At 43.4% G+C, this 21,827-nt stretch overlaps 4 protein-coding genes across 4 annotated transcripts; 2 read left to right on the plus strand and 2 right to left on the minus strand.

Annotated features, from left to right (window-relative positions):
• Nucleotides 1-373: 373 nt before the first annotated feature.
• LOC112883235 lies at nt 374-1,018 on the minus strand. Its single transcript, XM_025948506.1, has one exon. The coding sequence runs from the start codon at nt 897-899 to the stop codon at nt 558-560; it is 342 nt and encodes a 113-aa protein (XP_025804291.1). The 5' UTR covers nt 900-1,018; the 3' UTR covers nt 374-557.
• A 3,264-nt stretch (nt 1,019-4,282) lies between these two features.
• Nucleotides 4,283-6,949, minus strand: LOC112881828 (protein THYLAKOID ASSEMBLY 8-like, chloroplastic). The gene is made up of 3 exons (XM_025946709.1): nt 6,483-6,949; nt 5,003-5,393; nt 4,283-4,858 (listed from the first exon to the last, which is right to left on the minus strand). Exons 1-2 carry the CDS (start codon nt 6,870-6,872, stop codon nt 5,004-5,006), a joined length of 780 nt encoding a protein of 259 aa, XP_025802494.1. The 5' UTR covers nt 6,873-6,949; the 3' UTR covers nt 4,283-4,858; nt 5,003.
• Nucleotides 6,950-12,204: 5,255 nt separating this feature from the next.
• Nucleotides 12,205-14,389, plus strand: LOC112883384 (transcription factor UDT1-like). Its single transcript, XM_025948679.1, has 4 exons — nt 12,205-12,680; nt 12,937-13,107; nt 13,803-13,976; nt 14,089-14,389. Exons 1-4 carry the CDS (start codon nt 12,426-12,428, stop codon nt 14,164-14,166), a joined length of 678 nt encoding a protein of 225 aa, XP_025804464.1. The 5' UTR covers nt 12,205-12,425; the 3' UTR covers nt 14,167-14,389.
• A 428-nt stretch (nt 14,390-14,817) lies between these two features.
• Nucleotides 14,818-20,807, plus strand: LOC112882372 (probable V-type proton ATPase subunit H). The gene is made up of 12 exons (XM_025947418.1): nt 14,818-14,911; nt 15,076-15,140; nt 16,927-17,052; nt 17,459-17,561; nt 17,676-17,748; nt 18,033-18,098; nt 18,170-18,287; nt 18,391-18,552; nt 18,716-18,841; nt 18,926-19,051; nt 19,815-19,994; nt 20,279-20,807. Exons 2-12 carry the CDS (start codon nt 15,111-15,113, stop codon nt 20,525-20,527), a joined length of 1,359 nt encoding a protein of 452 aa, XP_025803203.1. The 5' UTR covers nt 14,818-14,911; nt 15,076-15,110; the 3' UTR covers nt 20,528-20,807.
• The last annotated feature ends 1,020 nt before the right edge of the window (nt 20,808-21,827 follow it).

Consider the following 21,827-nt stretch of genomic DNA (forward strand, 5'->3'; position numbering starts at 1 on the left):
CGTTGTGTTAGTAGCATCGATGGGGAAAGATTACACAGCCACGGACAAATCTGATTGCCTCGAACTGTTTGTTTTTTTAAAAAAATAAAGACAGACCACTTGGCCAAATATTAGGGCTTTTTAGTACCATTTTCTTTTGGCAGAGAGCAGATCGCATGCCTCTGCATTTACTCCCAGATCGGGAATAGTCTTTTTGGCTTTTAGGATAGCAGCTCTGTCATCGCCCGCCCAGCTCTGAAACCGATGCCTTGGGATCACAACTCAGCCGTCCAAACTACCAGCAGCTGATCTCTTGATGACACTGACTAAACTCGGTTAGTAAGCTCATGAAGTCGATCCCATGGACAATGGTTCCAAGCAGAAACACCTGCAAACCGAAGGATTCTGGCACAGAAACCATCTATATTCGTCACAAATACTTGTTTACATGTTACAACGGATCTACGGGGTTTACACTTGCACCCATATATCCATCCTCACTCTGTGTATGTGGAACTCAAACGATTATTTTTTTTTTCTTTTCTCTGAAGTCGAAGGAGTATGGTCAGGCCTAGTAATCAAACTTTTGGCTCCACTGCCACCTCCACCTTCTTCTTCCTCGTGATCCGGATGTAGCAGAAGATGGCGACGATGATGGCCGCGGCGAGGCCCGCCACGATGATCTTGCCGCCGGCGAACGTCCGGTCGAAGGGGCCGTGCTGGCGGTGGTGCGAGCTCAGCGGCGACCCGACGAACCTGGACTCGAGCAGGGAGTGCGCGTGCAGCACATCAGGAGCGGAAGGAGCGTCTGCTACGCTTCTCATCGCGCCGCCGTCCAAGAAGACGGCGAACGGCCGCGCCATGACGGTGGTCATGGCCAGTTGGCTGGACACCAAGCAGAAGAGGAAGAACCGAGGCATCTCTTCAGACTACGAGAGAGAGGACTCAAGAGCGAGGATGATGGATGTGTTGAATGTAAAGTAGGAGAGCAAATGTGATGCAGAACTGTAGAAACTCTTGCTCTCACAAGTCAGCTTGTCGAGATGTGCCTGGGATGCCATGGCTAGGAGGGCTGTTATATAGGAGATGGCGCCCGTGGCTTCGATCCCGGCCAGTTGAGCTTGCTCACTGCCCAATGATCGGTTGGTTAAACAATGGTGGGGGTGTTGGGTTGGACAGAAGCCGCATGGCCATGCGCACACCCACCCTTTATGGATCTTGATTTCTCTCTCTCTCTCTCTCATCGCTGGTGGCTCTAAAAAATGATTGGAGGGAGGTGGCTTCTAGGAATCCATATGGGGCCAACACCCAGCACTGAGGTAGAGCATGGAGCTCTGACTTCTGATTTCTGAGTGCATCAACAACTGACATCTGGTTGGATGCACGCCTCTAACTGAATGTTAGGGAGGAAGAAGAAGGATCGGAGCAGCGCTGCATCTGCAGCTCAGCAGCATCCGGATTCCAGAGCCGCCAGAAGTCAGCTTTGAGGCTACAACTGTGTCCAGTTGGGGAGCCTCGGAAGCGGTAGCTGATGTCTAGCTTGCAGGACCTTGTGTTCTGCCCAGCAGTTGACAATGAGCTTTGGGCGGGTTCTTGGAAGGTGAAACTCGGCATGCGCCAGGCCTGCAAACCAGGAGCTGTTGTAGTGTAGCATCAGAAAGGAGGAAATTTTCTCGGTATCAGTGGGATGATGCATTTCTTGGTTGCATTGGAAAGTAAAAGTGAACTCAAAGAAGCAAAATGTTGATACCTTTTTCGATTGGGTTCTCCTCGGTCCTCGCCCTAGTCCACGCCGGGGGATCAAACCCAGGTCATCGCTTTCTTGGTTAGATGAGGGATAATACTTTGCGCACAATTTATCTGTGATAGAAGTTAATAGGAATGAAAAAAATGCAGTAGTATTTCTTTTCTTTTTTCTTCACACTGAATTCAAAAGTGGACTTTCGTATATCAATCAGGCTGTGCCGTTAACCTATGACCATGTGATCGGCGAAGATGCCCCGTTGTTTATCGCACATCCATGCCACCGCATGTGTGGAGGAATCAACAGACAGGATTTAAACAGCAGCTCAATTTTATACGAACTTGTTCAGAATATAAATTATTTGTGTCTTGCAGGGAGCAAACAGCACCGGTCTGCAGATGGCAGGTGCTGTGCTCCAGGAGAGACACCATTGTTGAATTGGTTGCCTCCTGAACTGAAGATGCCATTTTACCTCTTATTATGGATGCACAGGACAGGAGGTAAGAACTAAGAAGCTTCTGACTGCTTGCTGTGTCTGGAGAATGGATGTCAAAACAAACGCAAATCACTCCATTTCCATTCTCTAATGTTCTGCTGTTGTCTACTAGTTGTTTGTTTGACAGAATTCGTCTCTACATACTATTCATTGTCTGAATCTCCACCTTTTCATTCAGACTGATTCTTACCGTCAGCTGTTAAACTTGACTGACATATTTGCCTAGTAGTTTTTCAGCAGTTTCAGATCAGATAACTCATTTATCCTGGTACTTCCAAAGGAGAAATTGTAAAAATAAACAGAAAAAACGACATAACACTGCTGGAATTGGAACATGATGGGTAACATCTAAAACAACTGTTACATAAAGAAACATCAATGAAGAAGACAACCTGAGTCTGAATTCCCATGAATGTTCTTCATCTTCTTTTTTTTTTAAAGACCCTTCATGTTCCTCCAGCTGTTCTCTTTCGTAGATTCAATCTCACAAATCTAAGAAGCGTCCCTTTCAGGATTCAATGGAACTGCGATGAAGACTGACTAATCAGGACCAACGCACGCTTGAGAGTTGAGATATATAGCTGTCAACAGCAGGCCAACACGCATGCGCGCATGGTGCCCATAATGTCAACTGCTCTAGCTACCAAGGATGATCGACAGAATCAACCCAGCACACGGATGAGGAAGAAGCTTCTTCTACCCCGCCGACGAGCACTGCCGGGGCCGACCAGTCCATGACAACCAGCCCCCTCGTGCAACCAAAACTGCGCAGATCTTCAGAGTCATCGATTAAATATTCAGACTGCTTTTCTCTGAACCGCTGGACGGCAGAGAAGGCTCAAACATTAGCTGTCCGTGTCCATTCTTTCAGGACCAATGATTCTGGCATTATTAACCTGCCGATCAATGATCCGGACATAATTAACCTGCCCCATCATATGATTATGTCATTATTAAGCTTCTCGCCATTCGACATAAATTGGCGGTGTCGAAGTGATTGCTCTTGTTAAGATCTCCATCTGGGAGCAGATCTTTCTACCAGAGCAAAGCATCCTGTGACGTTGTTTCAGTGTTCTGTATCTTGGTCATCATCTGAGAGGTTCCTTGATGCTGCTGGCTCAGGCATATTTTTGCCGTAGGTTATTGCAAGAGGGCTTCGTTGACAATGGCAGCATGAGCTACACTGCACTGTGCTCATCAGGTGCAAAGTACATTTAGCACGGCTTGATGTACTTTCGCTGTACTTCTAATGCACTGCTGCTCTGAATCATGTGATCAACTTGTACCTGTCTCTAAATGTTACTTGGGTGAAAGTTTCAGAGTGTCAACGGTAGGGACCTTGACAGATCTGTGATAGCCGCTTCAGTATAAGATGAAAGTTGTGCGTATCTAGCTTCCGTGTAGCCAACTTGTCGGCATTGTTGTAAGGTCACACGCCTTTTCCGCGTTATGAAACGTGCAATGCATGTTCTAGAAAAAAGTCAGATGACTTATAAGAAACTAACTGATTCTTAATAATTTGGCAGGAAAGTTCTTTGGCCTCAGTTGATGTTTCCTTTTTTTTCTTTATAAAGATAAAAAAAGGATAATTAACTGTCCTCAAGTGAGATACGTGAAGAGCAGTTAAAATATGTCCACTGATTGGAGAAAATTTAACTAAAACTGCAATAAGTTACCACCGATCCCCAGACTGGCAAAAGCAGTCATTGGCAGTGACCGGCCAATACAGCTCGAATGAGAGCACAGATCATTCAGGTCATCGTGGAGAATAAAAATGATCAAGATTCTAGTGTATAACTAACAGAGCACACTCAATCAGAAAGTGCAAAAAGCCGGAAGAAGGAAGATATACCCATATTTGTTTGATACAGAGCTTAAGCTCTAGTTTTTTTTTGAAAGATTAAAGCTCTAGTTTTTGGAATTGGTAGGTTCAAGTTTGACTTGTGTTTGATACAGCAATTTAGCCTGTATTTTGGTAGTATGAAAGCCTATATAAAGTGTGTAACATTACTAAATTTACTTCTACAAATCATATCCATAATTACCATATCTTTCTTCATATGCCAAACTTAGTCACAGTTCCAGCAGCAGCTGTTTACAATCACAATGCAAACACTTTTCTGGGCTACTGTTGTGCAATATCCATCTGCTCACTTTTATCCTCTTATTAATCTCCGTTCATCAGAGCCCATGTGACCATAGTAAACAATCAAAATGTTCATGACACCGCAATGACAATACCTTCATGTTCATCAAAAGTAGGCGTCTCAACTCTCAAGTGGTTAGGGAATGAACAACATGAATGTGAGCAGTACATTGTTCTAACAACCTAATCATACAAGTGGACCCAAATAAGACCAAATCTTTTCTGTTACTACTCGGAATATCCTGCATCGCAGCCACACAGAGTTGCATGTTGAGGTTGTCCTGATCTTTGTGAGGTTATCTGACCACAATAATTTGCACAATGATACAGACAACTAACCCAGTGATTGCCCGGATAGTTGAACATCTGTAACTGTATGGGTAACTAATCTGGCCATCAGAAATCAGAATGATCCTTTTGTACCCATCCTGCCAGTTTATTGCTGCTTTGCAACATGACCATCCAATCAACACACAAATCATATGTATATGACCTGAAAAAAGTTCCACCAAAAAAATCAAATTCAGTGGAATTGTTTTTCAGATACCGGCAATAACTAAAACAATCAGTGGAGCAACTGAATGATCTCATTAAACTTAAAAGCCAAGCAGGTTCATGTGGCTATGACAACTATTACCTCAGCGCATGCCGAAAATTTCTTCTGGAGGATCATAGATATGCCGCTCTGGGAACAACTCTTCAAAATCTTGCTTCACTCTGTTTCTTAGCAATGGGTGAGGTAAAAGGCCCTTCAACAATACCCTGAAAGGCAACTCTTCTGGTGGATCGGGTGACTTTTTCATGTCCTCGTAAATATTCATTGCATCTGATGGGGAACCATATCTCAAGAATCCTCTTATGACCTCAGCGTAAGTCTGTGAGTCAGGAAACAGGTTCTCATCTCTCATGTTCCCCCAGATTACCATTGCTTCCTCCATCTTCTTGCACTTGGCTAGAGCAATAATCAAGTCTTTGTACATGTAAATATCTGGCTTATACCAGTCCTCCTTTTGTATTATCCTAAACATCTACAGAGCAAAGGTTCAGAGACTAGTAAGTCCAACAGCAAACATTAGAAAATGTTATTTCAAAATCTGAATAAAAGTGAAGATGAGTTGAATATCCCACTATAATCTGTACAAATTTAGTATTCTGCATAAAACTATTTTATGTTAGCAACATTTATTTTCTGGATCAACCAACGTGCAATGACTTGCTCCACATGATATTCTTTGAGATTCAATCAAGAACTACATCTCTGGAAACGATGCACTTTGTTAACCCCCCCCCCCCCCCCCCCCCCCCCCCCAAAACATGATATTTCCAGTGTAAGAGCACAATAACCGCACGAGCCCATAAAGATCTATATTCATTTCATCAAAATTCATCATTCAAAAGCCAACTGAAAGGGGAGAAAACACTCAAGGTGGAAGCAAGCATTCACAATCATAAAGAGTATTACTATGATAATTTAACATGTTTAAAAAGGCACCTTGCATGCTAAACATTACAAAAAGTTTAAATGAATGCAATGGACATTAACAAAAACAACTTTGGACATAGCACATAACTTAGAAAATATCAAATCAACTATTCTTGATTTATGAATCATAAGAGCCATTGTTTCATTTCTCTTTGGTATTGGAACAACCTTTAACCATAATCAGAAGCTATCTTCTACCTTTTTAGAGTACAACAGCCGCACCAATCTTGCCTGATCAATTCACCACCAATTCAATGTGTGGAGTCCTACATGCTACTACTACTTCTCATGCTCATTCCTTAACGCACAAATTAAACCCTTTCAAGCAATCACACAACCATTGCATAAATAAAATCCCCACGGTTCCACGCATCCAGAAAGTAAATTCATGCTGACAAACTGAGAGGGTCCAAATTCAACCCCTAATGCCTCTCTAGTCTCTAATACATCTCCTGTAACCCCACGTCTATCAGCATTACAAACAATTCAGCGAAACTGTGAAGGCACTACCAGAATTTCATTTTACAGCTGTACCCTCTCTAACTCGCTCAAACGCACAAATTTCACCCTTGAATTGAATGAATGAAAACAGCCGTTTCGCCCAAAAGAGCGAGAAAAAGGGGAAAGGCCTCACCTTCACGGCCAGATCGACCTCTTCCTGGCGCTCCAGCTCGCCGAGCACGGCGAGCTTGTCGGCCTTGAGCAGCCGGGCCACGTGCCGCCGCACGAAATCCGCCAGCTTCTCCTCGTCCCCCTTGAACCGCTTGAGGCCCTGGATGGCGAACAGGGCCTCCTTCCCTATCAGCTTCTTGCTCCGCCACAGCGGCCCGCGCGGGCGCCCGTCGTGGAACGCGCGCCCCCAAGCGCCGCCCGGCGGCGCCAGCGGCGAGGGCGGCGGCCACAGGGAGGGTCCCGGAAGGGGGCCGTGGGCGGAGGGAGAGGGGGAGAAGGGTAGTGATAGGGCCCTGGGACGGCGGCGGAGGTGGAGGAGGCGGCGGGCGAGGTGAACTCGAGGGGTCGCCATGGCGGCGGCAAAACCCTCGTCTTGTCCGTTGGGTTGGCTCGGTTGGGTTTACAGGCCGAGCCGTGGAGCCGGCGGCGAGCCGGCGAGACGGTTGACTGGTTGAGTCCAACGCCTTTGTTCCGTTTTAGTTTGAGCCTTGGCTTTTCATTCAAAAATCAAAATAGATTTATATTTCAATCTAGACTAGATAGAAAAGGGACTATATTCAAAGATTCTCCCATTTGGAGTTACGGATCTAGTTGTCCTGACTTAGGGTTCAATAGTCTTTTTCTTTTTACACTCTCTATTTCTGTTCATTTTGGCAAATCTAAATGCATAATTTTTTATTATATATTTTGATATAATATTTGCATAGAAAAAACTATATATCTAGATTTACCAAAACGACCTACAATTATGAATGAAATTGTATTTTTTAATTTTTTTATTTCTAAATACTTTTCTTATTCAGTTTATTTTTCTTCTTTCTTGTATGCACTCATCAATTTAAATACTCAATAATATGTGAATGTTAAAAACAACACTGATTGTACAGATACATAAGACCTTGCGGGGGATTTAATCCCACTCAAATCTCGTATAAAGTCTGTTGGGGAATTAATCTTGTCCAATCTTCCTCCATTCCCACCTAATATATGATTAACTGATAAGGCCAAAGTAGAAAAGACACTAGATAGAACTATTGTCCTATTCTAATGAATTTACTCCCACTAACTTTAGGATTTGTGGTATCCAAAGACATCTCCGTAGAAAGCAAACATTAATTACTTCTACAAAGTATATGATGATGGGGTATTTTTTATAATTAGAAGAGAATTGAGTTTGTTCTATAGAATTCCTCTAATATAATGCCAGTACCCCTCAGATATAATTGCTCCATTCATGGTTTGATATGCACCAAATAAGGATAAACACGAACTAAATATGCACCAAATAAGGATGACCATTTGCTATATAACAGTAATTACATTGCCAATTTATCCCCTACCTTTTTCCACTATATATACACACATCACACAATTACCTTTTGTAACCTACAGCGCAAATAGCAAAACAGAACACTCCAGTCAGAGTAGAAAGCAATGGCAGGAACAAACAAGGCCTTGGTGTGCTTCTGGCTAGCCATGCTGCTGGCCTTGTCGTCAGGTATAATTTGTCACGGATCCTTTTGGTAATTAACCAACCAAACAATCTATCAGTAAAGTGCTTAAATTACTTCCTCCAATAATCTCGATTCATTTCGCTGGCGCAGAAGATGTCGGCGTGTCGGGCGCGTCCTGCATCCCGGCGGTGAGCCTTGGCTGCCTGAAGGATAGCGGCTGCCGCAAGACATGCCTCAGAGACGATGAGGCCAACACCAGCTGGAAGTGCAGAGACTTCTTCTGCATCTGCTGCAAGTAGCGGCTAGTCCTCAGATGCAACCAGCGTGGTAGGAGATCGCATGGTTTGGCAGTGTAGGCTGTAGTGTGCTTAGAAAACTTTGTGTTTATGCCAATGATTGAGAAATAATATAAGACATGCGTTATTCCCCTAATACTGGAGTACACTTTGGGCAAGGCATGTCCTTTCAAGAACTCGCACGAGGAATCTGTGTATTTTCCTATTTAGACAGATATAAAAGAGACAATACAAAAAAGGTAGGCGGAGCTAATCACCAGTTAAGACAAAATAATAGGATGGCAAAGATGAAATTTAGAACAAAAGTTGCAAACTTGTAAAGGAGATATTTTTTCCCCCTAGACTTCATGGCTAATTAAGTGACGATAACCAGGAAGGCCTCGAAAGCCACCTGTGTATGAGTAACTGTGAAAGCGTCATGGACCTGTGACTAAATTATGACGCCATGCGAGTTCAAGTCTTAAAAGTTCACCTAAAATTTCCCTCTCAGCCATTGCTGTCCCTTGTCACCCTATGTGTTTCCGCACACTTGGCAAGGTATGGTTCTGAATTCTCATGCTTTATTTTTGAATTACTAGTTTCTAATACCACCTGTGAGGATTTGGTATATAAAGGTAATGAAATTAAAAGCAAAGATACCGAGGCAATATTAATTACTTCTGCAAATCTGCAATTAGTCCTAGTGTCCTACAGAGTGTGTATGATCACGAAAGGCAGTAATTTTGATCTAGGGAAATCCTCCAATCTAATGCTTGCATCCTTCACAAAATCTCCCTAAATAAATCGGTTAATAATCCATGGCTTCATGCACCAAATTTGTTATTAATTTGCAGTGCACATTGTCAACTTTTCCACAACCTTTTTTTACTATATATAGCCATCGCACCTGCAGAGCTTAGAATTGCAGCACCACAAACCATCGCTCTGCTCAAGAAACTTCGTCGAAGTTGAAAGCGATGGTGGGAACAAACAAGGCCTTGATGTGCTTTTGGCTCTTGTTGCTGCTCGCCGTGTCATCAGGTACACATGCATGCATCATCTCTCTAATCTCTGAAAACTGATGCCTTTCCAATGAATCTTTTGGTGGCCATCACAAGTAATTTGTCAGTGACATGCTTAGAATCACTTCGTGTAAGCTCGACCGATTCATTTTCACTGGTGTAGAAGAGGTCGGTGCGCTGGACGACTGCTACCCGGCGGTTACCATTGGCTGCACAAAGGATAGCCACTGCCGCAAGCCATGCTGCAACGACGATGATACCTACACCGACTGGATATGCAGAGACTTACTGTGCCTCTGTTGTAAGAATTTTGACAACCCAAAGAGCTGCTCCGATTCCTGAGCAACCCATGCATGTCCACAGCTACGCCTTATGAAAACAAGCTTGGTATTAGGAGGTCAGAGGTTTTTGCGCATTGGTGCATTTGGAAACTTCCATTTGGTGTAACCAATGATCGATTGAAATAATAAGGCATGTGCTTGGGCACTCTCTATTTCTTTAAGTCACAACACCACGGTCACTCGGGAAGTCCTTTTGACAACTTGAGATAGAGACCTGTGTCCCCTTTCGATTGAGCATTTGAGGTACTTAACGAAGCAAAAGCAAAGGCAGTGCTAATCAACAACTGCAAATTTAACCGCTAGTTGCTTGAATGGTCATTTTTTACTTGGTACTGGTTTTCTCCTGTTGCATACCATTGTGCTATATGAGATAAATTCACTAAATTGAGATTCATATTATATATATTTTAGCAATATAACTACTAGGAAGTTACATAAGTGTCCATTAACATACAATCAATTTATTCAAAAAATATAAGTCATTCTGATTTATTGTTTCTTATTTGATTCAATCGATGATGAGTTGTTCTTTTGAGCACGGTAGGAGCATGTACTTTTTCATCTGTTAACACTTTTGGCAGCGACACGCATGGCACGTCAATCTGACTAGTTGAATTTAAAAGGTCAAAGGGTATATATATAGCACAGAGAACAAGGTAGAAAATGGTTATGTATTCCCTTCTTTCTAAAAGTTTAAGATGTTTTAGTCGTGTCCTAAATCATACTTTGAAAAGATATAGCACTTGCTTAACTCTGACAAGATTCCTCAAAAAAAAAACTTTGACAAATTTATAAAAAATATATTGACATCTATAATACTAAACAAACGCACTATCAAGACTTATTTGATGGTAGATTTAATGAAACTAATTAACGTTGTAGATGTTAACCTAATACACATTGGAAGATTTGGTAGAGAGGGAGTCGGAATAGTAACATAGAATAGTGATGAAAGGTACACGATCTTAATACCACGCTTAACTTGTGAGTTATTTCCTACTAATATCCAAGTGTGAGGGTTTGGTATCTGAATACATCTGCAGCCAAGGCAATATTGGTTTGTAGTCAGTACAAGCTACAAAGTGCACGGGATTATCACGTAGGGCAGTAATTCTGGTACACCAAAAAAAAAGAAAAACCTCCAGATAAACTAGTGCTTGTACCCCTGACAAAAATCACCGTGAAATAATAAGCTGGTCCATTAATTCATGCTTTCCTGCACCAGGCCAGGATTAGCACTCACTAGGTAACATTAATCTACAGCCCACACTGCCATCTATGTGACCTGAACCTTGTGACTATATATAACCATCTCAACCATGCAGCTTAAGACACCGCAGCTCTAGCTTAGCATCGTGGAAAAGCAATGGCAGGGACACACAAGGCCTTGCTCTGCTTTTGCCTCTTGATGCTGCTGCTTGCCATGTCATCAGGTATACATCCTATCTCTGAACCTCTGATGCACAAAAACCTCATCGATCTTTTGGTGATCACAGTCGATCAACCAATTACTTCTTATGATCTTGTTGATCGATTTGCTTTTGTTCCGCTGGTGCAGCCCAAGAGGCTGGTGGTGCGGCGGACAATAAGAAGAAGTGCTTCCCGCTGTGGGACGGTTACTGCATGAAGTCCAAGCGCTGCGTGAAAAATTGCAACGACCCGGACATGGGCAAGGGCTTCACCAAGGGGCGCTGTAGATTCTTCACATGCGAGTGCTGTAGGCCGGATACCCCGGATGACATTGCTCCGAGCGCCGACCTACCACTACCTGAGCACAGTCACACGCTAGTACAGTGAAACAAGCGAGCTAGGGCCTAGGAGGAGGCCAGATAGTGGTTTCGCTGTGTTGAGCTTGAGGAAACTTTTTGATGTTTCGGTGTGATTGAATGAAACAGTAAGGCGTGTGCGTGTCTTTATGCTGTCTTTGGCTCACAGCGGAGAGAACTGGCGATCTAGGCGAGTCTGTCGAAGATCAAGCTTCCCTGAACCCTTGACAGGAGTGATAAAGCCCTTTTTTGCCCTCCAATACACTGACCTAGTTCCATGCTTACCAGCAAATTAACTGATTAGGAATGAGAAGGCCTCATAAAGCAAAGACCCTTTACACTCGATGGGATCTTTGCTGCTATCATACGTGTTCACTATCCTTAGATATCTTTTCTTCCTTTTTGCGAACTCCCATGATCCTACAACCTGAATGTACCGTACACCTCCAATCATCACATCTTTCAGTTAGTATACCAGATCACGAAAGAAGTACTCACGGCAGCATCTTTGCAGCTACTGTACCTGGAGTAACGAAAACACAGTTTTTCTTAGAGAAAGCGAAAACCAAGCAACAAAATAGTTCCAGAGATCTTGCCCTGATATGGTCCATATCTTCATGACCATCCCATGATCTTACCTCCCTCTCCCCATGAATTCACATGACCATGCCCACAGTGAAGAGTGACCCAACCACACCTCAAGGCTTGGCATCTTTCAGTTTCCAGACGGCATGGCAAGCTGGGGTGCGGCAAGAAGCTCGGAGTCAGTGTCAGTGGTGGGTGTCCACAGCGTAACCAACCGGGGCAAGCGCAGCCCGTCCGGCGCCGCTCCAACTAACTTCCCCGGGAACCAGCAGGGCCGGCCTTCTCACTTGCGTTCAAGCCCCCGCCTTGGGTTGCCTTCCCCTCGCGAGATTCCTCCGCCCTTATAAGACACCGCCGCAACCGCAGGGGCGTTGGGTGAGTGGGGGCAGCAAGAGCAGCGCGGTGCCGCACTGAACTTCCCTCCCTCTTGCCTTGTGGTCGGGGAGGCAGCAAGGGGCAGCAATGCCGCGCCGGCAGAGGGCGCGCAGCAGCGAGGAGCTCAAGGCGGAGGACTTCGTCGACTCGGTGCTCAACTTCGGCGGCGCCGGCGGCGGGGGCGAAGGGGAGGATGAGGAGGAGGGGGAGGCCGGCGGGGGCGACGGCCAGCCGGCGGCGACGGAGTACAAGTCCAAGAACCTGGAGGCCGAGCGGAGGCGCCGCGGCAGGCTCAACAGCAACATCCTCGCGCTCAGGGCCGTCGTGCCCAACATCACCAAGGTACCGTGTGTACTCATCACGGCGATGCTTCCCCTTATGCCCATCAGCGATGCACACATTCAGTCAATGCCTCAATGGCCATGAAGTTCGATCATTGATTTTTTTTTGAACAACCACAGCCACTGATGATTGAAATTTCTCTTGTTTCTCTGTATCTGAAAACTAATAAAGTCGCAAAATTTCAGTTATCCTGCAATACATGGAGTTCAGTTGCCCTGACGTGTTTCGATTGCAATGTTTTTCCCTTCTGGTTCAGATGAGCAAGGAGTCCACCCTGTCGGATGCGATCGATCACATCAAGAAGCTCCAGAACCAGGTCCTTGAGCTGCAGCAACAGCTCGCCGACTCGTCTGGCGAGGCCTGGGAGAAGCAGGGCAGCGCGTCGTGTTCTGAATCCTTCGCCGCAACTGAAAACATGCCGTATCAGGTAGTTGCTGGCTTGCTGCTGCCACGAATTTCTTTGTACTACTACCATTAACAGTTCAACTAGTGGAAGAAGAAATGTCAGGACAGCTTTGAACTTCAGAATCGATCATTCACAAGTCTTGAATTTTAGAATTCAGACCAACTGCTGCTCCGTTTTATAGAATGTGGTTACTCAATTTTGCAATACACTGATGTAGTGACGTCCAGTATCAGATGATCATCGGCTGATGCTTGAATTGATACTACCAGGATGGTCCAAGTAGTTGAAGGGGAATGTTGGGAACGCACTGGACTTTAGGATCAGTTGTTGTGCATCTTCAGAACTTAAAACTCTGACCAACTAGTGCCACATTTCATATAACATGGTTACTCAACTTTATCACAATCTTGAAACATACTGATCTGGTAGCTTTACAATATTTGACGATCAGCAGCAAATACTTGATCTGGCACAGAATTTCCTCAAATAGCTCTATTTATTTCCTCAAATTTACTCTTATATTGATCTTGGACAAATCTGTGTAATTTCAACTAGCAACCTATCATTTACACACATGATAAACTCTGAAATTTGGTAGAATGAAATATCAGAAAACCGGCAAATAATCGGCTACTGGGTTATCTCTGATTTCCAGCTGAATGTTTAGCCATGATGCACCGCTGATTCCTCACTCACTGTGCTATGCATCTCCACAGGGTCAGGTGGAGCTGGTTCCTCTGGGGCCATACAAGTACCACCTCAAGATCTTCTGCAAGAAGGCCGGCATCTTCACCAAGGTGCTGGAAGCACTCTGCAGCTACAATGCGCAGGTCACCAGCCTGAGCACAATAACGTTCTATGGTTACGCAGAGAGCGTCTTCTGCATTGAGGTAATACGTTGTCTGAAGACTTTCCTGCAACTGAAGCCTGCTACACTGATCTAATAAATCAGTCATCGGGAGTTTTCCAACTGTTAAATCTGTTCTTGTTTCCTGTATGTAGGTGAAGGGTGAGCAGGATGTTGTGATGGCGGAGCTAAGGAGCCTCCTGTCCAGCATTGTGGAGGTCCCAAACAACTGAGACCCTGGTAGAAATAACTCATAGAGCTCACATGTTTCAGTGTGTAAAACCTGGTCTGAGGAAGAAACTCAGTGCTGAAGTGTTATGTGTAGTTAGTGTAACAAGGGTACATGTCAAGCTGCTGGTACAACTGACTGGAAAAGGACCGGATTTTGTGTTAACTTGACCACACATGGAACAATGAACTTGTGTGGGTTCCCTGAAAGAAAGGAACTTTGTGAGTTGTGACTGAGAACAAACCGTTCATCATCCTTGTCTTAAGTGTCCTGTGTAACCTTATGCAAAACAGTTGACAATTAAGAGAAGAGTGTGCCTGCGTGTGTGTGACAATGGCCAGGGTCAGTTAGCAGGAAAAAAGTATCGATGCAAAATGTTAATATTTCGTTTAGGCTAATTCCGTTGCACAAATGATTAGATGCAGACCATATTCCAGCTGACCGCCTGCCACAAAACATTGTTTTTCTTAAAATGTTTTTTAAGAAAACTCCGCTATAAGATTCGCGCGGCGGGATGGATCGATCGCGATCAGGTGCAGGCACAGCGGAGCACGACTCCTCCACGTGGCCATGTAATGTGGGCCCCACCCCAGCACGGACTCGGCCACTCGTCTCGCTCTAATTACGCCCCTGTCTCTCTCAGATCTCTCTCTCTCTCCTCTTCTTCTCCCTTCCCTCGCCTCGTCTTACCCCCAAATTGTCGCCGGGAGCCTCCCGATCCCTCGCCCGCCTCCCGTCGCGCGCGCCAGGTGAGCAGAGGGGTGAACCAATTTCCAATCCTCCCGCGCGATTCCACTCCCGCCCGAGCGATCTCCCGCGGGGATCTCCGGCCGCGGGGCTCCGTCGCTTCGATCTGATCCGTGAGCTGTGGGAGGATGGGGCTCCCGATCTGATCCGGGGTTTGCTCTTGCAGGTGGTCCCGGGGGCGGTGCTTGGCCTGCCGCCGCGATGGATCGCGCCGAGCTCACCACCGAGCAGGTCAGTGCCTGGGATTGTTTGCTCACCCGCGTCCCGAACCTGTTCCAGCTTCAACTGTTGCTTCATTGTGCCTGGTTTCTGCAATTCCTGCAGTCTTTTGGGGGAGTGCGGGTTAGTTTAGTTGGACGCATTAAGAGGCTGTAGTACATAGGGTACGCTTGCGAATTGCGACTGGACACTCCCGAAAAATTGCTAGGATCTGCTGCAGTGGTACTTGAAGCAGATCGAAATTGTCACTTATCCATGCTACTATGTTGCAACTTGCAACCTGGGCTTACATTTTGTGGTGGTCATTCATTATGGAGCCTGGAGAGCAGCTGCTACTACTTGACCTATAGCGGTAGCATGATTGAGTATGGCTGAAACTGTGGCGATCGTCATGGGCTTTTTGTTATTGAAAGGAAAAATAGCGTGCAGTTTCTGTATGGTGAGGCACGACCTAGAACATAACCAGCTTATACTGTGTATGCTGGATAAGTATGCTGCGGGGTCAATGCAGCGTCATGCCAGTGAATCAGTCCATGCAAATATCCCTGGTAATTCTGTTCTTGTTCACCTGATTTCATAGGTAGTTTGGTTTGCAGGTCCAGTGTACCATCAAACTGCAAATGGCATACGGCTAAGTTTATGCTTTTATTAGTTAGCACGTAAAGCTTTAAGTTTGGTGGGACAAGTAAGAGCATCTCCAGCAATGGCCCTCAAATCAGACCCTCTACTTCTTGAGTAAAGGCTCCCTCTATTTTTTGAGGGCTAGTTTTTTAACCTCAACTCCAGCAGTAACTTCTAAATCTCACCCTCTTCTTTTAATCTAAAGGGTGGGACCCATTTGTCAGTGGATAGGGCGCTCCCTAGAGACCCTCCAGGAATAGAGGGTGGAGGAAGAGATTCGGAGGCCTCCTCAGAATGAGGGCTTTAGTAGAGGGTCTACTGGAGAGTGGTTTTTTTATTCCACCCTCCAAATTTAAGATTGGAGCTTATTTAGAGGGTCTGCTGGAGTTGCTCTAAGAAATACATGGAAATGGCAGATGATTGCATTGCATAATATGATTATGGGTAAATTGCATACTTGCCACTATTGTACCCCGTAACTCGAATTTTCCATTACAAAAAAGTTTTATTGCAAATTTACCGCCCACATGGACCTCAATGTATTTCATTTGCTATTGCTCTGTCTTCTTGACTAGAAATATTCTATTTTGACAGGAAAACCAATTTACAAAACTAAACAAAAAAAAGACTAGCCTTATCTTCTTTCCAACCCAGTCAACATCCCCAATTCCTACCTTTTCTGCGTGGCTTCTGGCCTACCGCCACCTGCCAATTCTCACTACTCAACTAAGCTGCTCTAAGATCCGATGGACCACTTCCACCCTGACCACCTCTCCGCCTCCAGTTTGATTAGTAATCAATCTGGTGTTTCGAAGCGATTAGAAACCTTTTTGATATGTCTCCTGACATATGCTTCAAATGGGTACTGACTGGCCTGATATCGTGTTTTGATCAAGTCCATGGGGAATTTATAAATCACATGCCTTGTTAATTTTAATATACTAGGTAATGAACTGCAGACACTATCTATTTTTGCTGATCAAGTTTATGGGAAATTACAATTTCTAGCCTTGGCATATTACTCTTCATGTGTTACCGTGCCTTCTTTATTGGCTAGGATGCTTTTCATGAAATTGTTGCAAGAATCAGTGGATCAGACTTTTCGGTTGCAGTATGTTAGCAGGAAGGAAAACTATATTTGTTTATTGATTTGAGTATTGTGGTTTTATATCTCAAGGTTCTCAAGCGGGACATTCCATGGGAGCATTACATGTCAACTAAGCTTATTTCTGGGACATGCCTTCAGCTTTTACGGCGCTATGACCACAAACCAGAGAGCCAGCGTGCTCCTTTGCTTGAAGAGGTGAGTTGCATTATCACCTGAATTGCACAAATATAAAACCTTAAACACCATTATACTGCATTATTTTTCCGTCTTTAAGATTAGTACTATGTTGTAATGATTGATGTCCAGATTCTTTGTTCACAATTTTCTTTTTCTTGCTCTTTAGTATTTTTTTCTTAATTGAACATTTCATAGACAGTATTTAACTGTTAAAAGGGATCCAGTTGATTAATTGCTCTTTTCTCTTGCCCTCCTCATATAAGTTTTACTTCCTCACACTCGCCATTCACAATAGTTTACATTCTGTTTTGATTGTATTTACTCTTACCAATTTTTTTATCCATTTAGGTAAATCTGTATACCTTTGTTTGGTTACCCTCAACTAGTTTAATAACGCAAGGATCCATGAACTCTATTCTTACAGGATGGGCCAGCATATGTTCGAGTTTTCCTGAATATACTACGGAGTATCTCTAAGGAAGAGACTGTGGAATATGTGCTTGCCCTCATTGATGAGATGCTTGCAAGTGCGCAACTATCCATCACATTTTTATTTCTTGTTGAAGAAAACTATTCATCTGCTTCATTAAGCCATTGGGTTAATAAGTTATTTATGCTACATTGTTGACCTTTGTTTTCAGCAAATCCTAAACGTGCAGCACTGTTCTATGACCAATCTCTGTCTGGTGAAGATATTTACGAGCCTTTCTTAAGTTAAGTATTCTATGCTTGTTTTATTTTTTCTGTTGTTTCTTTATCATATAATAAGTAAGGAATCTGCAAGTTTCGTCTGTTCAGCAAATAGGTAGACATATGTTGCTACTAGCATGTTTTCCTTCAGCGTCCTTTTTAATAGCGTATTGGGTGGATGACAGGGCTTTATTATTAGAACAAGCCTGTTTTGTTTGGCATGCTAGGATGAGTGCCTCCACCTTGCTAGTCCTGCTTTAATTTGTTATCTGACCATCATACTTAGCTAACAAAATTATAATTTTCAGATTGCTCTGGAAAGGCAACTGGTTTGTACAAGAAAAAAGTTGTAAGATATTGACTGATATAATAAGGTAACTAGGCCAGTATTTGAGTGCTCATCATGCAAATTTACTTGTAGAATCTTACTTTACTTTGACTATAGTGCGCGGCCTAAGCTTCAGAATGGCATGCTTCCAAATGGAGACTCTTCGAATTCGAAGAGCAAACTTACTTCAACACGTGATGTGTTGAGAGGTTTGGTTGATTGGATCTGTTCTCAGGTTAGAACACGTCAATTGTTGTTAGTTCATTATCACTTTGTGTATGTTATGCTGTGAAACTACCGTACAGCAGTTCTGAAATTTAGTATGACATGTTTTGCAGCTGAGGAATCCTACCCACCCGAGCTGTTCTGTTCCTACTGCTATCCACTGCCTCTCCATTCTGCTAAGAGAAGCATACGTTAGGACATTATTTGTTCAAGCTGATGGTATCAAGCTGCTCATTCCTTTAATATCCCCAGCGTCAACACAACAGTCAATTCAGGTTATTGCTTGTCCCTAAACATCTAGAATGGAAATATCTTTGAGAAGATATGTCTTATTAGGACTCTAAGCAGTTCAATCAGATAGCAGGCATAAACTGTTTCATCTTCTATAACTCAAAATTTAACTTCCCCATCTTTGTTCGTTCTCCTTTTGTTCTGCAGCTCCTTTATGAAACTTGCCTCTGCATCTGGCTTTCATCCTTTTATGATGCAGCAGTTGATTATTTGTCCACTACAAGGGTTATGCCAAGACTTGTAGAGGTTGTCAAAGGCTCTACTAAAGAGAAGGTAATCTTCCAAATTTTCATGTCATATTAATGTCACTGTAGTTACTTCGTATCAGAAAAGTTAACAATATACATAAAATTGAAGGTGGTCAGAGTTGTTGTCATGTCCTTCCGTAATTTGCTGGCCAAGGGTGCATTTGCTGCCCAGATGATCGATCTTGGATTGCCACAGATAGTACAAAACTTGAAAGCTCAAGCATGGACTGATGAGGTGAGGAGATTTCCAAACCTTTGGATTTTAACATATTCCATGGGAGAGTACACTTAGAATGTTGGAATCTATATCTCTGAATTATTCTTTGAAATCGAAATAAATGTGGGAATCGCAAAATGGCAAGCATATGCTTTCTTGAAATCTTTCTCAAATATGTGGCATTTTGAGTGTTCAGTAGAAAGGGAAAAAGGTTGCACTTCTAGTTTGAGAAAAAACCCATTTCAAAACCTATATTATCAGTTATGTTCACAATTTTTTTTCTTGTAACTATGGTTGGGTGAAGGTATTGCTTAAACCTGGGCAAAGTGAAGCAATTTACTAGAATTATAATTGTTTCGATGAACACACAGGAGAGCTATTAAGAATGAACATAATTATAATTTTTTTAATCTCCTTTTCATTACTTTTGAGAACTATAACGGCAAAATGAGTTGTCCTGTAAGCTTCTTTTCTTGTTTGCCGAACCTTTTTTTGGTGTTATTTGGTCTCCATCTCCCTGTGGCAACCCTGGTAATTGAACAGTTGAATTTTTTTGTTGGTAACGTTGCAGAGCTAGTGAATTGTGCATTGTGAAGCACTATAATTTTCATTATCTGCATGATAGGCTTCCTTAGTTGCTGCTTCAAAAGTTGGAACTTGTGAAACTTTATGCAGCATAAATACAAGTGGATGTATGAAGACTATTATATGCCCAAGCCCATTTGAACTTCTATGTTTCCACTTTTGCGCTAACAATGTTTGCTATTGTTTGTGCAACCAGGATCTACTAGATGCTTTGAATCAACTAGAGGTGGGACTCAAAGACAATCTCAAGAAGTTGAGCTCATTTGATAAGTACAAACAGCAAGTTCTTCTTGGTCACCTTGACTGGTCTCCAATGCACAAAGATCCAAGTTTCTGGCGTGAGAACATTAACAATTTCGAAGAAAATGATTTCCAGGTATGCCTTGTCCTTTCTTGAACTAAGATATTCAAATAAGCAAGATGCTATGAAACTGCCTGTAAAAGGTATGGATTTCTTTTTGTGTGTTTGTGTTGAATCACATCATTTCAGTCCAGGTAATCTTTTGCTACTTAAAAGGGGGAAATGCGCACATAGACTACCAAAGTAGTTGAACATTCAAATTCAAATCTGAGCTAGTTTGGACAGTTCAATTAGGATTAATTAAGCACATGAGCATTTAGTTCTGGAATTGTGATGGAATAACACCTTCAAATTTGCAGATTCTACGTGTCCTGATGACAATTATCGACACATCAAGCGACACCACTGCTCTTGCCGTGGCCTGCTACGACCTCTCACAGTTCCTCCAGTACCACCCGTCTGGCCGAATTGTGGTGGCAGACCTCAAGGCCAAGGACCGAGTCATGAAGCTTATGAATCACGAGAATGCTGAAGTGAGGAAAAACGCACTGCTGTGTGTGCAGAGGTTATTCCTTGGTGCAAAGTATGCCAGCTTCCTGCAGGCTTGAGGTAGACCGCACCGAGTTTTTGTATTTAGATCCAGAGAACCCCCACTGGCCATTTTTCAGAATGGCCGAACCATGATTGAGAAAGACCCTGAAAATTCTTGTCCAGTATATCCTACTGTTATTCGATTTCCAGAACCGATGTATAATAAATAATCAGCGCCATACCCTTCTCGATGTAATAAAGTGTCCATGGGCTTGTTGATTCTTTCGTTCTTCTGAACAGATTTCTATGAAGTGAAAAGACATGATTTATGTAAATGTTAACTTATACTTTAGCAAACTTCTTTGTTTATTTGTTATTCTTCGTAACCATTGCTCAACTTGTGTTCATATGATTGCTTGGTTGTAATTATTCGATATATTTGTGCCAATTTATTCTCCTAAGATTATAGAAGATCCCCATGGTCTTTCACATGATCAATTTTGCCTGCATTCTTATCTATTGTAACGTTCGGTCATAATTTGCGTTTTCTTTTAAGCGTTTGAGCTCCCGTACTTATTTGGAAACAAATAAAGTACAAATTTAGTCTGACCACCTGCCATTATACCTTCAAATGAGGTGAATAAATAACATAAGTAAAAGAGAATTGGGAGTGCCATGGGAAACGGAAAGCACAAAAGTGAGAGACCAGTCAGAGGCACTGCTGTATGCTACCAAGGTCTGCGTTCATACTCTTTTTAATTTTTTGAGCGGAAGCCGGCAGTACTGCAGGTCTATGTTCATATTCATTTGAACATTCCTAAAATTCTTGGTCCAAGCAATACGAGCAACCTCCTTCATTTTCCCCAACTGAGCGAACTATCCGCCTGTGATAGCAAAGCAACCTTTGCACGATTGTTGCCATCACCGATCCACCAATGGTCCATGGATTTAAAATCCGAGCCAATACTTGTGCATAAGAAAGTTCAGAGATAAAATGATCAAACATGATTGCCAGAGAATGAATGTTGCAGCTCATGTTTGATCATTTATCTCTGAATTTTCTTATCAGCGTGACTGCCCTGGACACTATTAAAATTAAGAGATTTGCAACCAGATTGGATGGCATTGGCATCATGGCATATTGGCATGATCATGGAGTTCAGTAGTTGACGGATCTTTTCTCTTTCAAGTAGTGGAACGCCAGCCTGCGCCACCGCTATCCACGGCACGGGCGTCGCCTTGGAGAAATCCATGGACGCGACCCTCGTCGTATCTGGCTACTGGCGAGCTATAGACACCAGCACGCGTCACCGCCGGCGCAGCCGCCGGAGCTTCTCCGTGGGAGACATGCCCACGGGAGGGGGGTGGCGCGCTGCC

The sequence above is a fragment of the Panicum hallii genome, chromosome 2 (genome assembly GCF_002211085.1).
Source record: "Panicum hallii strain FIL2 chromosome 2, PHallii_v3.1, whole genome shotgun sequence".
NCBI lineage: Eukaryota > Viridiplantae > Streptophyta > Magnoliopsida > Poales > Poaceae > Panicum > Panicum hallii.

What these genes read in the sequence shown, in the direction of transcription:
- LOC112883235 (XM_025948506.1), bottom strand. Translation starts at nt 899, where the DNA reads ATGCCTCGGTTCTTCCTCTTCTGCTTGGTGTCCAGCCAACTGGCCATG.
- LOC112881828 (XM_025946709.1), bottom strand. Translation starts at nt 6,872, where the DNA reads ATGGCGACCCCTCGAGTTCACCTCGCCCGCCGCCTCCTCCACCTCCGC. An exon ending in AGGTCGATCTGGCCGTGAAG is followed by an intron (nt 5,394 to 6,482) that starts GTGAGGCCTTTC and finishes TTTGCTCTGTAG; the next exon opens with ATGTTTAGGATAATACAAAA.
- LOC112883384 (XM_025948679.1), top strand. Translation starts at nt 12,426, where the DNA reads ATGCCGCGCCGGCAGAGGGCGCGCAGCAGCGAGGAGCTCAAGGCGGAG. An exon ending in TCGTGCCCAACATCACCAAG is followed by an intron (nt 12,681 to 12,936) that starts GTACCGTGTGTA and finishes CTTCTGGTTCAG; the next exon opens with ATGAGCAAGGAGTCCACCCT. An exon ending in CTGAAAACATGCCGTATCAG is followed by an intron (nt 13,108 to 13,802) that starts GTAGTTGCTGGC and finishes GCATCTCCACAG; the next exon opens with GGTCAGGTGGAGCTGGTTCC.
- LOC112882372 (XM_025947418.1), top strand. Translation starts at nt 15,111, where the DNA reads ATGGATCGCGCCGAGCTCACCACCGAGCAG. An exon ending in CCGAGCTCACCACCGAGCAG is followed by an intron (nt 15,141 to 16,926) that starts GTCAGTGCCTGG and finishes TTATATCTCAAG; the next exon opens with GTTCTCAAGCGGGACATTCC. An exon ending in CTCAAGCATGGACTGATGAG is followed by an intron (nt 19,052 to 19,814) that starts GTGAGGAGATTT and finishes TTGTGCAACCAG; the next exon opens with GATCTACTAGATGCTTTGAA.